This window comes from Eriocheir sinensis, chromosome 15 (assembly GCF_024679095.1).
Source record: "Eriocheir sinensis breed Jianghai 21 chromosome 15, ASM2467909v1, whole genome shotgun sequence".
Classification (NCBI taxonomy): Eukaryota; Metazoa; Arthropoda; class Malacostraca; order Decapoda; family Varunidae; genus Eriocheir; species Eriocheir sinensis.
The window spans coordinates 11,908,339-11,923,639 of NC_066523.1; the positions used below are offsets into that span (position 1 = coordinate 11,908,339).

Genomic DNA, 15,301 nt, shown 5'->3' on the forward strand with positions numbered 1-15,301 from the left:
AACCCACTAAAGGTTGAAATAAGTTCATGCCATGTATTGTTCCTTGTTTATAGATTACCTCAAATGTGTGTATCCTGAAGATGCAAGTTTCTTAGATGCAGTATTAGTTAAAGTGATAGTCTTAGCATAATTAACCCCTTCACTATGGCCGGGCCAAAACAGCGCCCCGTGCTGCATCTGAGATTGCTGCGCGCGCCAAATTTCAAGTGTCGCTATTGAATATAACAAGTTTTCAGCCATAAACTCAACATAATCATCATGTATTATATATGAAAACATGCAGAATTAAATGGTGCACATAAAGAAACTCACCACGGCCGGGCCAAAACAGCGCCCCGTGCTGTATCCAAGATCGCTGCGCATGCCAAATTTCAAATGTCACTATTGAATATAATGAGTTTTCAGCCATAAACTCAACATAATCATCATGTATTATATATGAAAACATGCAGAATTAAATGGTGCACATAAAGAAACTCACTTCAGCCGGGCCAAAACAGCACCCCGCGCCGTATCCGGGATCGCCGCCCACGCCAAATTTCAAATGTTGCTATTGAATATAACAATTTTTCAGCCATAAACTCAACATAATCATCATGTATTATATATGAAAACATGCAAAATTAAATGGTGTACATAAAGAAACATAAATTAATTGATAATTTTGAGATGTAAGCATAAATATAGAGATAAAATAACTCGTATATTGGCTAAAGCAAGCCAGGACGCAGTATGCGCGTACTCGGATATGGTATGGGGCACGCAAGGACGCCATATACGCGTCCTCGTGTTGAAGGGGTTAAAGAGGACCAGAAGTGTAACAGTGGCATGTTATGAGATGATTAATGGAAGTGAGTTGACATATTCCTAGACCAACCCTCAGTATTATGTGCAGGGTGGTGTTGATAGTGAAGGAAGTGTTCAGGAGCTGAAAGCAGACAACGAAAAGCTGCGAACACTGGTCACTGTTGGACAGGATGCCAGCCGTCAGCAAGAGCAGCTCATCGAACAACTTCAGAAGGAACTTACTGCTGCCAAGGTAGGTAAACCCTTATGTATGAGCACCTCTTTCCAGTCTGAATTACATCCTCAGAATTTGGGGAAGAATAGGGCATGAAGCTGCTGATCCTTTCTGTAAACATCACATCAAATGTATAAAGCTATTTTAAACTTACTCAAGGTATGTTAGGTAGTTATTACAGATAAATGAAACCAGATCAGACAAATGGAAGTTGGATCAAGATTCTATGAAGGTAAGGCGACTTTCAGGCACTGCTTGAGTGCATGATGGTGGACTTGATAAGCACCGAGCTTCTGCTTTTACCATGGCCTGTAAATAATTTAAACCCTTGCTGTTTGGCTTGGAATATATCTTATCCTTTTTTCTCTTTCTTTTCCCTATTGTATATCATTTGTGCATGTGAATTTATCCTAGTACCAGTAACATTCTTACAAGTATCCAGATATTTGGAAAACTTTGTTGCTTGTGTTATTGCTAGATGGCTGCATGATCATCCATGCTCGTCTCATCAGTTTGGTGTACTAAGTGACCATTGGCTCATTTGCACAGTGTGATAGGGAAGTTTTTATCCATTAGAATTCACATGAAGGAATCAGTTTGCAGAAATAATAGTTTATTCTGAAATGGGCATCCTGTTACTATGATTGCAAAATATAATTACTACTACCCACTTACTTTTGCTCACATATCTAAATATTGAAGTTCTTATAACTACATATTCTTTGTCCTGTGCTACATGATATAGGTCAGTTGAAAAGAAATCAAAGTATCTGCTATTGACTATTGTTGGCATTAAGGGAAGGGCTATACCATTACCCATCACTTGTATAGTGCAAATATCTTCTTGCTCTTATCTCGCACAAAAAAGGTCGAGGGTCAAAAATGGGAATCTGATGAGAAAAGAGGTCACAGTATTAGAACTTGGTTTCCTCCCTGCCCAGGGTCTGGTTTATCAAGAGAGGCATGGTTCGCTGAATGAATGCCTGACATGGTGCTGGTGTAATGAGTCATTTAGAATTGGAACAGCGAGCTATATTCAAAAGGAGGGCTAGGCATCAATAGTTAGTAGTTTTTGCAATAGAAGATTCCCTTGGACTTGGGAACCTTGTAGATCTAGTTCTTTTGTACTTGCTATCTATAGTCCAACCAAATTGTCGAGTCCGTTTGGGCGGAGGCTCCCATGGATCCATTTCTCCCCTCTGCTCTGCCACACAGTCCCAACACCTATTTTTTCCTATCATATATTACCTTTACCTTACATATGAGAGGAAGAGATAGGTGTAGGGACTGCGTGGCAGAGCAGAGGGGAGAAATGGACCCACGGGAGCCTCCGCCCAAACGGACTCAACGATTTGGTTTCACTATAGTGTTGCACATCACAGAGTATCCTCTGTGAGAAAGAGTATTTATATATTAGTTTTATGAAGTTAGAAAGGTAATTGGTGGTATCTAATGCTTCAGTAAATTAACTCCAGTTTCTATACGGGTCTAGTATTTAGTTGGTGAGTTTTGGAGACTGGTATTCTTGTTATTCTCTTCTTTACTTTGCTAGCTTTCAAGTGGTTTCAGGGTGCTTACTAGTGATTGTATTAGGGAAGTGTCTTGTGGTAGGCTCTGCACTAACACGAGTGGGTGTGTGGTGTTGCAGGCAGCCCTGGCCGCTAGCCGTGTGAGTAAAATGGGCTACATGGTTGGTTGGGTGGGACGCAACAGCAAGAACACCACAACCACAACCAACAACAACAACAACCCGCTGGAACAGCAGGTGGTGTCCGTCAGCTGCTGTTTCAGTTTACATGTTATCTTTGACCTTGATGGGTTCTCTTTTTTGGCTTGATTCTATTTAGACGAGTCTGCTGGTACTATGGCATACAGCAGTTGTGAATAGAAGGGTGTATATGTAGCATGGTGGTACCTTCTATTGCACAGATGGTCTTGAAGTCAGGTTCCTTTGTGTTGTTGGCTCAAACCTTTTGTTAAACTTGTTATTATAAGAAATGCAGCTAAGCCTAGATTGTTTTGAAGTTGCTCCCTGTTTCTACACACATTTTCATTAAGAGTCACACTAAAGTGCCATTTCTTCTCAAGTATTTCCTCTCATTTGGGTTGATTCTTTTGTTAATTGCATGGTAAATTGACTGATTGGGATATTTTTTACTTCTGTAAATTCTCATCCCTCAGAGCAAGCATTGCTTGCATGTTGACAAATTCAAGGTTCACTCCATCAGTTGAAAGGTTTGTCTTGGTATTTTTTTCTACTTTCAGGGGCATCTTTTCCCATTGCTTTTGCATGCACCTTAAATCTAAATGAGATAGTTGGATACAAGTTTCTGAAGCACAGTATTTTGTCTTGTATACTTGCTGAAGCATAAAAAAATGTCATATATTGGTATTTTAATGCCGGAAATGAAACTCATAGCATTTTGTTGAAAGTGTGATCTTGACTGTTTACTTATAAAAAAATGAGTCGCCCTGTAGATTTTTCTGCAGATTTTGTGGTCATCATTATTTTGTGTTCATTTCTTGAAATTATTGCACTAAATTTATTTTGAGGACTTTTTCAGTGAATCAATTTTTAGCAGTGTCATGTTCACTGAAGCTCCTGTAATTCATAGATGTTGGGATGTATTTTATCGCTGTATGGGATACCCAAATTTCACTTGATAATGCTTGATATTATCTGCCAGACTATTTTTTTAATTTTTATGAGGAATATTCAATATGTAACATGTTTATATAAGAAATTAGTTTGTTTTGGCATATGGAGGCATGTTACCAGTGGAAAAGTAAGGAGATGGCTCAGAAAAGTCAGTTTCAGAGGGAAGTTTTCTAGCGATATAAAATGAAAATTCTGCAATAAATGGTGTTGCCACAAGGATTGGGCGTTTTTTGGGCGGAATGTGGCGGTAGCGTGGTGGGTTCCCAGTCCCGACCTGACGAGTACTCGTTCGAGCTGGGTGCTACAGACTGTGTATATGCGAGTTTTCAACCGCGTTCGGCGGGGGGTGTTGCAAATGCCCAACCCGTGTATAAGCAAATCCGTGAACAGTGAGGCTGTGAATGGCGGGGGGCTTCTGTATAATAAAATTACTGTTAAAAAAATATTCTTTATGCGTATGGGTAAAATTCTACAAGTGTGCTAGTCTCACATGGGCAGATGAAACATATTTTTTCAGTGTGTTATAAAATAATGTGATAATTGTTTGTCACAAATCATTAAATGACACTTTTCAATGGCTGTTGCACCACCTGCCGCCCACCGCCGCAGCCGCAAAACAACTCGGAGAGAGGTTCAACATGCATACTGTCTATTCATTTCACTCACTGCTCACACTCGGAAGTGGCCACACTAATTGAACAAAACTAGGTAAATTAATGTTTCTCCTGCTGTGTTTTCCCTCCGAATGCATGCGTGGTGGACAGCAGCGTGACTTGTTTTTGCAAGTAGGTATTTCTTGCAGCACAGGCCCACGAATTGGACCACTCATGCCGCCACCATGTCCCGTCCCGCGCTTCGTATTTCCACCACCCCAAACCACGAGCCAAATAAATCCAAACCTAACTTAACCTGACCTACCTAATAGGAGGGGGGCTTCACCCTCCTCGAACTTCTTAAGGGAGGTGATGCAAGCAGTTTTGATGAAAAATATCACTTTCTGCGATATTGTTATTATTTTAGGGTTTTGACTTTTCTAAAGCCGGTGTCACACCGGACAAATCTACCCAGCAATGGACAGAATGTCCGTAGCTGGGTATTTGTCCGTTGAGATTTTGTGGTCCGTTAAATCTGAAATTCATTAAATTGGGGTTGAGGGCCAAGTGTATTTTTTCATACATTATCTGTGGAACCACTCAGAAAGGCAGGTTATTGTTGTGATCATTTTTCTGCTGTTCTTACCAGTTTGCATGCACATGGTTGTTTATGTCCTCCCATTATTTCTAATAGAAAATTTTTGATCCTCTACCTGAATTTTTATCATGTGCAGAACTTAAGAAATATTATAGCATGGCTTTTATAATGAACAAATAGCTCTTTAACTGCGACTTCTGTCAATTCCTTCAAAATATTTTGCTTGTGAATAATAAGCATGGAAAGTTCAGGAACCCTAAAGGTGAGTGGATGTTACCTTTTGTCTGTAAACATTAGAAGTTTGTTTCACAAAAGGGTTCATGTTTGTTTCAAGGACTGCTCAGGTATGTGTGTTATGTATGTGTGTGTGTGTGTGTGTGTGTGTGTGTGTGTGTATATATATATATATATATATATATATATATATATATATATATATATATATATATATATATATATATATATATATATATATATATATATATATATATGTATTGTGTTAATGATAAAATGCTGCATAGTATGCTTTTGGCTCCAGCTTAGGGTAGTAGAAATATGTGTTATATATCTGTGTAGCATTTCTGTTTTCAGTGGTTTGTGAGGGATCATAGTATAGTAAAGCTGAGGTTTGCACAAAACTGATAATCTGAGCTAGTTATATGACACTCAGGATAAGGAACTGATCTAAATCCCCAAAGTCTAGTGAAGTCAGCAGTTGTCCTTCTTACTTATCTAACTGTTTTCAGGTTTTCATAATTGCAGTGTTGCTTCACATGCCATCTCTTAGTAATGTCATATACATGTATTACTTTCTCTGTATTTGTTAACCACATGCCTTCACTTCATATTTATTCAAAAAAATTATTCTCATTACAATTTAAGGCATGTAACCAGAACTGATCACTTTTTTTGGCATCTGTACATATTTTTGTAGGAGCAATGAGTTGTGGGCTTTTTTTCTCATTTATTTTCCTCCAGAAGCTAAAGGCTTCTTTCCTCTATATTTTTACTGTTTTTTTTTCTCAAACTGTCTTAAATTAACATTTGATAATGAGCAAGTGTGAATCTGGATGCCTAGAAACAATGCAAATGCAAAAGTGGTAAAAATACAGTTTTAATTTTTATTATTGAAAAAAAAATAACCAGAGGTTATCCCTATGTGATCTGCCCATTAATTCCCAAAGAAAAAGAATTAATGCAAATCCTTATTTTTTTTTTTTTTTTTTTTTTTTAAACTGGGATATGATTCTCAGGTTTTGTAATTTAGATAATTTTCAGGCAGCAGTGTTTGATGCCCTACCTCAACCCCATTTAATATTGTCACTATTGGGAATGGAGTAACACTATGATAATTATCGCAAATGGACATGATAACATACTTGTCACGCATACATTTTCACATTCCATTCTTAGTTATCATATCAAAATCTGTACATGGATTGGTCACTAGTATTACAGTTTAGAAAATTATGTACATTGAAAGTTTGGAAATTTTATCCATTTTGAATTGGTAGGTTAGCTTGAGGAAACATGACATCCTTTTTCTTTCTTTCACAGACATCAAGCACAAATGGACCAGCGAGTGAAGAACAGTGTCAAGAGGTGGGTTGTTAGTTTTTGTTGCCTCTGCTCAATTTTTTGCACCTGTTTCTGCTATATATTTACCAGTAATTCTGCCTAAAGGATTAAAGCAGCTGTATTTTCTGTTTTCAAAATAGTCCAGAATTTTTATATAAAAAAATATATATTCTAGACTTCTTGACAACAGTAGATACAGCTGTATATATGCTGTGCAAGTTTGGCGAGGGTAATTACACATGTGATGTTGATTGAAAAACAGGTGCCAAGATCTATAATAACTAATTTGTTTAAAAAAAAAATGTAAACAAAATTCTTCATTGTGACTGGTGGAAAAAATGTTAAAAGTTCCACAAAATTTGCAACGTCATTTGTGACTTACGTCTTTAACCTGATCCGAGTTTCCAGGGCTAATTAGAATGTTGCAGAAGCTTGTATATGCTAGCTATGTCTCTTGTGGTGGCTATATCACAGTTGGGTTATCGTTTTCTTGAATATTGTAGTTGGTCTTCTAAGCAGCAATTTTGTGTAGCTTCATGTGGCTGAGCGCTTCTTGCACACAATTCATAACATGCATGGTTATTGGTGCTACACAGTTGGCTAACCTTCTACTAACCTGTTTTGTGTCACCAGCAACTGCCTGATAACCACTTCCATGCCACCAGGGAATGGATATATTCTAAGTTCTCTCAGTAAGAAGTGTTCTTTGTTAGTGTTACCATATCCATGAACTGGTGGGAGATGGGATGTGGAAATGATGTAGTGGCTATGGTGTAGGTGAAGATTTTTTATGCCACTGGGAGTGTAGTTGCTGGTGAGTGAAAGTGTCATAACAGAGCATGCTTTTTTCCCCCCTTCCCTCTTCCCTTTGCCTTGCTGACTGCTGCTCCCAGGACGACTCCCTACAGGACGACACTGCCAGTCTGGTGTCTGCTTCTTCTGCCTCAGTTACTGATCCTAACTCCTCTCAATCAGAGGCTCCTACTAAAAAACCTAAAAAGAAAAGGAAGGTAAGCAACTTTCAAGGTAAATTGGTTATTGAACTAGACTGTATAAAAAACAAACAAAAAAACAAACAAGGGAACTATTTCCTGTTGTTTATGATTATAAGAGAAAGGATACAGATTGTAACAGATTCAACCAAAGGGAAAGAATTCAGAATCAAAAGATATTACTCATTGAAGGAAACATTCAGATTTAAAGTGAGTTAATCCCAGTATTAAATTACCTTGTATGTTGCACAGTTTAACAGTATGTGATTTTTTTTCTGCCACTGAAATTTTTATTGCTTTAAAAGAAACATGTATGCCTCAAAGCAATTTGTCTTATAAAGCAAGGAAGCTGCATCATTGTCAGTCAGTCCAGTCTGTTGCCTTTTGATTTTGTTTTAGGCAAAGTATCACTGATTGAAGCTGCTACTTACAAGGAAAGTTTGACAAATAGAAAGATGATTATTTTTGGTTCTGTATCCTTATTACTATAATCTTCATATCACTAATTAAGTGTAGTATTATTCTTAACTGTAGGCAATCTGTTATTGATCTAATCAATTTCTTACCTTGAGTGTTGCATGACCCGATGTGTGATTTCATATGGCTTTTTGTGTCACCATTGTCTGTTTCTATTCACTCTTATTTGCCTCTTACAGACTTTAACCCAAGTTTTATATTTCAGGGTTTATTGGGGAAACTAATGGGCTAAAGCACTGACCTTTAAGGTATTTCCATTGTTCTTAAGTTGCATTGGTGTTGTAACCTTGGTTGCTGGCTTTCCTATTGGGTGGCCAGGCTGACACATGCACGCCATTGTACTTGTGCACAAAATTCTTTATTATTCATATGTATTATGACTTGGTCAGCAAGATGCTTATGCTTGGTTTCTATTTGTACAGCTTTCTCCAAGGCATAACAACAGCTATTTATGCTTAGCATTGTTAGCCGCAAGCTACAAGAAGAAACTCGTATGGACATTTGCTAATATCATGAAAGGCTATAAAGCTGTATTTTTTTTTTTTTTTTTTTTTTTTTTTTTTTGTAAATATATATAAATGTAAACATATGTAAATGTTAGTTTGTCAGTATTGTTTAAACAACTTAAAATATCAATCATTATTTCCACCACTATTGAAGAGCCCAATTCTATACCAAAGTATTTCACATAAACAATGTCCATTGGAGTTTGGTATTTAGCCACATCTTATTGTTCCTATTGGGGCATAAGATTCTTTCTTCAGGATTGAAAATTTGAGCTAAAACTCCAATAATACATATATATTTTCGGTATTGCCTCAGTTCCCAATCAGCAACTGAAGTATCTAATCAAGAGATTTGTAAATCATACAAGAATATAGAAATAATTAATTCAAATATCTGTGTTTTGATAATAGTTTTTTTTGCAAATGCTGTGCCTCACAGTTTGGAGGATGTACAATAGAATAAGGGCCTAGAAGTAGATTTTTTAGTGTGTCCTTGGCATTGCAACATTACAACATTTTTTATCCCTTTATTGCTTCTGCCTTAAACTTCTGTCATCTTTTGTAGTTATATTATAAGTTTCCTGTATTGAAAAAAATAATACCACTGTTTTAATACATTTGTAGATGTGATGCTTTGACATGTTTTATGTTATAGTTTTAAAACGTTATAGGTATTCCCTGGTTGGCCTTATTTCAGGTTATAAACAGGTTATTATTTTATTGTGAAATACTTTATACTTCTAAAAAATAATTTTATCCTTCCTGAGAGTCACCTCAACCCCAACAATTAGGAAATGGTGCTGGACTCGGCATTGAAAATTTAAATTGTCTTCTCTGAAGATCGGTAACTTTTGTTTGTTGGAGGCCCTAGTGAGCTTAGACACCATTTTTGGTGTCAGACATATTTATAGTCCTTTGTCTGGACAAGACATCAGACAGGGGGCAGTGAAGAACTTTGGGAAAGGACATTTTCTTGCAGTCGGCAGGTAATGGCTGAAGATGATGATGGACAAGACTGAGGCTCATTTTTACTGGCAAAGCAATATTGCATGCGTAGCACCTCTGGAGCAGTGGTCAGTGTGCCTGGTTACAAATCTGTGGCTCTGGGTTTAGTGTGCAGCTCATCCAGCTGTTCATCCTCCCTTTTGGGTTGGTCGATGAATAGGTACCTTGGGAAACCTGAGAAAAGTAAGCTGTGACAATCCCGGATGTCACATTAGCCCATGTCTTGGGGTAATGAGTTCTTACACACTCAAAGGGTCAAAGGTACAGAGATGAGCACTACAGCCACCCACAGCTATAGTGTATGCACCCAACTTTTCCTTTACCTTTAATATTGCCAGCGCTGACAATTGTATTACTCTATACTTACGAGGTCATATTTGACTTCCCTCTTTGGCCTGTATTTAAAATTTCCAAGAAGAAACCTGCAAAGAACTGAAATATTGCATAGAAACTGTTAAGATGCACCCAAAAACTGCATAGATTTGCTTAGAAATGATCCCTTCATCTAGGACTGTGCTGAAGCCTCGGAATGCACAAAAGGTGGTTTACCCTGTCCTAGGCATAAATCAGGGCCATCCAACAACCCAGATGTCTACTGAAGATAGTTCACCTGCATGGAGAAGTACTGTGACTAAGAGCTAATTGTTTGGACCATACATGAAGAATTTTTGTTACAGACATGGTAAGTGGCATCCTGCAAAGTCTGTAATAAAGGGAGCAAGCCCTTACCTCTGAGATGAATTGTTATATTTTGTGATGGTGCACTGGACTATGGGGAACAGAGCAATGTCTATTATTTTTCTTGTTGTAAAAGTTTTGATTTTCATCCATCCAGTTTTGAAAGAGGAAGTGTTTGTGGAAGTGGTGTTAATGTTGCAGTCTGTCGTGACTATGCATTGTCAGAATATATTTTGGCAGGCATAGGGATGGAAAAAAACTTCCTGTAGATATGTATTCATATCAAATGATGCTTGAAAAATTCTTAGTCTTGTTGAGGTGATTATAGGGTCCACAATAGCTGAACATAATATTTTGTAAACATTAACTTGTCATATTTTGACCACATACTATTTTTCTAGTGTCAATGGTAAATGTAGTTTTTGTTAAATCCCTCAATTAGGCTGAGTTCCTGCCTAGGACTACTAGGTACATATCACCCTCTTCAGTCAGATTTCTCAGTGTCTCCTTGGAATCTGCATAGATACAGGCATATATCTTCTCTGAAAATGAGAGATAAGATGGTGAGACAGTAATATTCTTATTGCCATCTAAGCCTATACCACCAATACCTTCCCCCTTCCTTACCTACCCCACTAGTGTTTACAATTGTGTTCCCTCCACATGCTGTCATATTTTTCCCTTTTGCAACTCAAATATTTATCAATTCATCCTCCAGCCTCTCTGACATTAAATTTGATATGATTTCACTTCAGTTTAAGGATAGACCACCTAGTCTATACCATTGGGTCTGTGTCTATTTAAATCTGAGTAAATTTTGCTGTTTCCACTAAGGAATATGCATACATATGCCTCACACCTGCAGCTTGTTTTCTTTCCATATCATTACCTCATTCATGCTCACCTCAATCTTGGGAAATGTTTATCATTTCCTTGAGCTAGTAACTTAGTTATTATATGTAATTTGATTCATGAATTTTAGATTTTTTACAGAATTAAATCTATGGCTAAATTTTGCATATTCCAAATCCTGAATTTCATAAAAATGTACCGCATGCTGCCATGCTATTACATAGTCACAGCATCCATTCCTCAGTTACTTTGTATTTCTGCATTTCTGATGCTATGGCATCATTGCCAGGGGCCTTTCCTACTCTTAACTTCTTTATTTTATCTTATCTTGCCCCTCTCCACCTCTCCCTGTGGATGTGGCTGTCCTAAATTTTTCTCTTCTGTACTGGTCACTTTTACTCTACCATCCATATTCATCACTGACTCAGAATTAGTTCTATACCTTCTTTATCTTTCCATTCATTTGAACAAGCACCTCATTACTTTTCTTAATTTTGTAGTCACTTATTCTTCCCTCATTTGTCTTATTTCTTTTTTCAAAAGAGCTTTTTGTTCTCCATATGTAATGCTGATACCTTCTTATCTAATTCATCATCGACTTTCATATTACTTTCCCTAACCCTTTGCTTATCAATTCCTTACTCTTTGTACTTTCTCACCCATCTCACCAAAGCACATTTCTTTTTAACTTTTTCTTGTTAGTCCCCTCTTTCTCCTCAGCTGCCCCTTTATCTTTTGTGTTCACCATGGATTCCCTTTCTTTTCTTTTCTACACACCTTTTATCCAAATACTTTATCAGTTGCCTTAGCCACTGAACCTTAAATTTAGAAATCTCAAAACACCTTGCCACTAGCCACTTCCATCCCATTTTCCTTTACATTCTCTTAATATTCCCATTTTTATTTCATCCTTATTCTTAAGATTGTTGTACACTGTGATACAAAAACTATCGTAATCAACAAGTTCTTTGTTTCATTCATTTAAGTTTTAAGATATTTGGGCCCATGGAAATAATTTTGCCTTTTGAGATGACAGAAGTTTATATGAATAAATTAATGCATGACAACAGATAAGATTTAAAGTCTTGTTCTTGCATGGCTTTGGTACCATATATGTATAGTGTATGTGGTGTATTCATGCAAGATATGTATAAAGTTATTGAGATAGTTATTTCATAGCACTAATGTTTTTTGCTTTTTTTAATTTTGTAAAATTTTACCTGAATATGTATATGTATCATTTGTTAGATTTTTTTCAATTATTTTGTATCATGTATCATATGCTCAGTCATATTTGAGTGTAAGTAGAATTTGATTTAACAGCAGTCAGTGGGCACAGTTTTACTGATAGTGCATAGTTTAAGTACCCTTTGTTTTAATAAGTCAGAGTATGGTGTTACTGATACTGTATGATTTTATGAAGTTCAATACCACATTGAGGATTTTTAAACTTAAAAGGAAAATAATGCAGGAGAATTTATCCTTGGATCATGATTGAAAAGGGGTTGTGAAATGTTATGTAATGTTCAAACTTTCACGCTTGATCTATCCTTTTACTAAAATACACCCAGGAGCCACAAACAAAGGAATCAGAAGGAAAACACAAGGTTCTTACTTCATACTGTTGTATGATATTGAAAGTCTTGTGTTTCCCTTTAAATTCCCTTGCTTGTGACTTCTGGATTTTAGTAAAAGGAAAAGGATTCATCAAGTGTGAAGGTTTCAATACTCTACATTATATTTCACTACCCCTTTTCCATCATACTTTGATGGACAGGGACTACCAGCCTGACTACTAGCCAACCCAAGATGGCTTCTATTTTCATTCACTAATTCTGTTTGCAGGGTGGTGTTATCATGGCAGTGACATATAACTGTATAAATGTTTAGGTAAAATTATATAGAGGTAATAATTGAAAGACTAATCATGTCATGAATATCAACCAGTAACACCCATGCAAGAGCAATGTTTTCTACAGAGTAAATGATGAATAGTATGACCAAGGAACAGTATCAGTATTCATCTTTATTTGAATTTATATGTGAAGTGTAGCCCATTACCATATGAGTTGCTGGTCCACTTGGGTCAGTTCCAATTGTCACTACTTCCACAGAATCTGTGTGCATGTCATGTAGTTTTACATTATCTCACCATGCACTCCCTATTTAGCAGAATTTCTCTCACTCTATAGACCAAGTGCATTATAAAGGGGATGTCATCATCTTGGTAACACTCCTGGTTTATAAGAGAATCAGATGTGTAATAGTGGGTAACTGGATTAGTGTATTAAATTTAGCACCTACTGTGTGTGTGTGTGTGTGTGTGTGTGTGTGTATTTACCTGTTTGTATTTACCTATTTGTAGTATACAGGGCCTGAGCTCAAGCTCGGATAGGCCTGTCTCCCAATGTATATTTGTCCAAATTTTCCTTCGTGCGTGTGTGTGTGTGTGTGTGTGTGTCACAGGCATGCATGCGTGTGTGCATGCGTGCGTTCACATGCATGCATGCATGTTTGTGTGCACACACACACACACACACACACACACACACACACACACACACACACATGACTGCAGAAAAAGTGGGAGAGAAGATTTAATATTGACTTAAATTAATTAAAGATTTTAAATGAAAACAGAAAAGACATGCTGTGAAGAAATTGAAAAAAATTAGAGGACATAATACAAAATTAGAGCACAGATGACTAGGATTTAAAGAAAATTAGCTTCCTCAATAGAGGTGTTGATAGATAGATGGTCTATAGTAGTAGTTCCTAAAAGAGTTTTGGTGCTGATACCCCCAGAGTTGAGCTCCAAGTCAACCAAACACCCTATTTTCATTATTAATCTTCTATAACCCTCAATATCCTGTCAGAAGAGAAAAGGAGGGGACTATGAACAGACAAAAGTTCATTTTATTTTTAAAATGTGCTTTAATTCTGTCATAAGACCTATTTAATCCCAATGGAGTTATTTAGGTACTACTTTAAAAATGTCTGATCTAGAGGCAGAAATAATAAAACAGAAATCTTGAATTCAGAGCCAACTAAAAACAGACATGAAGACAAAACAGTATGAGCTTTGTTCACATTTACCCTGCAATTATGATTATTGTTATTTTTCTGGAAGAAATAATGGTATGTATGTAAAATTAGAGTAGGTACACTTAGAGCTTAATCAATTAACTTTGCCTCCTGAATTATTTCTAGTTATGGGTGATATTTGTTTTTCATACTTTTTTTTTATGTATTACAGTAATTGGATTAATGTATAATTTGTGCAGTTAAGGGCATTTTGTTTTATATGTACAGATTTATTACTTGGGAATAGGGAATATTTGATCATCAGCATACGTATCATTTAAGTTTTGCATAGCCAACAGTGTTACCTTGGAAATGTTTGGGTTTGGGATGAAGTAATATTTTTTTCTTTTTTTTCTTTCAGGGTGCTAGTGCAACACAGTAAGATGCAGCTTGTACTAAACATTCCAACTTTATCTGCATGACCTTCACCAACAATGGCTCTCATCAAGGTTATGCTGCAGTTGGTGTCCACAAACACCAGTATGGTTCCTGCCATGAAGATGTTTCCCCTTTATAATCATATTTTGTACCAGCATTTTTTTGTAGGAAGAGTAATTGAAATAGATTCATGGCAGGTTGGGACCACTTCTGGGTAAGCCTACTGAGGTGCAATATTCATATAGTTTGAATCAATCTGTTTACAACAAACCATAAAAGATGTATTGAAAATGTTAACTGATCGATGCAAGAACATGATATCTCAACTCAAGATTGAGTAGGTCCTTCACTCATTGGATTTAGTACTAGGTATGTAACTGTATGTTTACACATTGACCAAAGGAAGGTATTTTTCAAGTGCAATGTTGCCTATAATAGAGGAGTCTTACAGGACAGTCTGGATGAGACCTATTTTGATGCAGATGGAATAATGCCATTTGGCTTGAGAAAACTCACCTATTTATGCCATGAGCTTAGATTTTCAGTATGTATGAAAGGAAATGGTGAGGTGGCACACTGGGTCACCAATGTTTCATTAGGTGCACTTATTATTATCATTATCAATTATTATTATTATTATTGACTTATTACATTTTTTTATATATAATTTACTTGAGGGTAGGGGGCATTTGGCTGGCATTGATTTAGTGTGCTCTTGTAGATTTTTCTCTATTCAGTTTAGTGACATTTCTGGTTTCTAAGCATCAGGAACTATCTTATGGAACTCTCTTACAATGATACAAAAGTTCATTCCAGTAACATTTGATACCAATAGTTAAATTTTGCCATATTTTAGGGATGAAAGTAAGTAACCATGCAG

At 36.6% G+C, this 15,301-nt stretch overlaps 1 protein-coding gene across 1 annotated transcript in view; it reads left to right on the forward strand.

Annotated features, from left to right (window-relative positions):
• Positions 1-14,949, forward strand: part of LOC126998910 (kinectin-like) — a 31,213-nt gene extending 16,264 nt beyond the window's left edge. The window contains exons 7-12 of the mRNA XM_050861150.1: positions 896-1,039; positions 2,670-2,786; positions 6,429-6,473; positions 7,343-7,459; positions 8,124-8,166; positions 14,405-14,949. Coding sequence (XP_050717107.1) covers positions 896-1,039; positions 2,670-2,786; positions 6,429-6,473; positions 7,343-7,459; positions 8,124-8,150 — 450 coding nt within the window. The 3' untranslated portion in view covers positions 8,151-8,166; positions 14,405-14,949. The remainder of the gene's footprint in view (positions 1-895; positions 1,040-2,669; positions 2,787-6,428; positions 6,474-7,342; positions 7,460-8,123; positions 8,167-14,404) is intronic.
• The last annotated feature ends 352 nt before the right edge of the window (positions 14,950-15,301 follow it).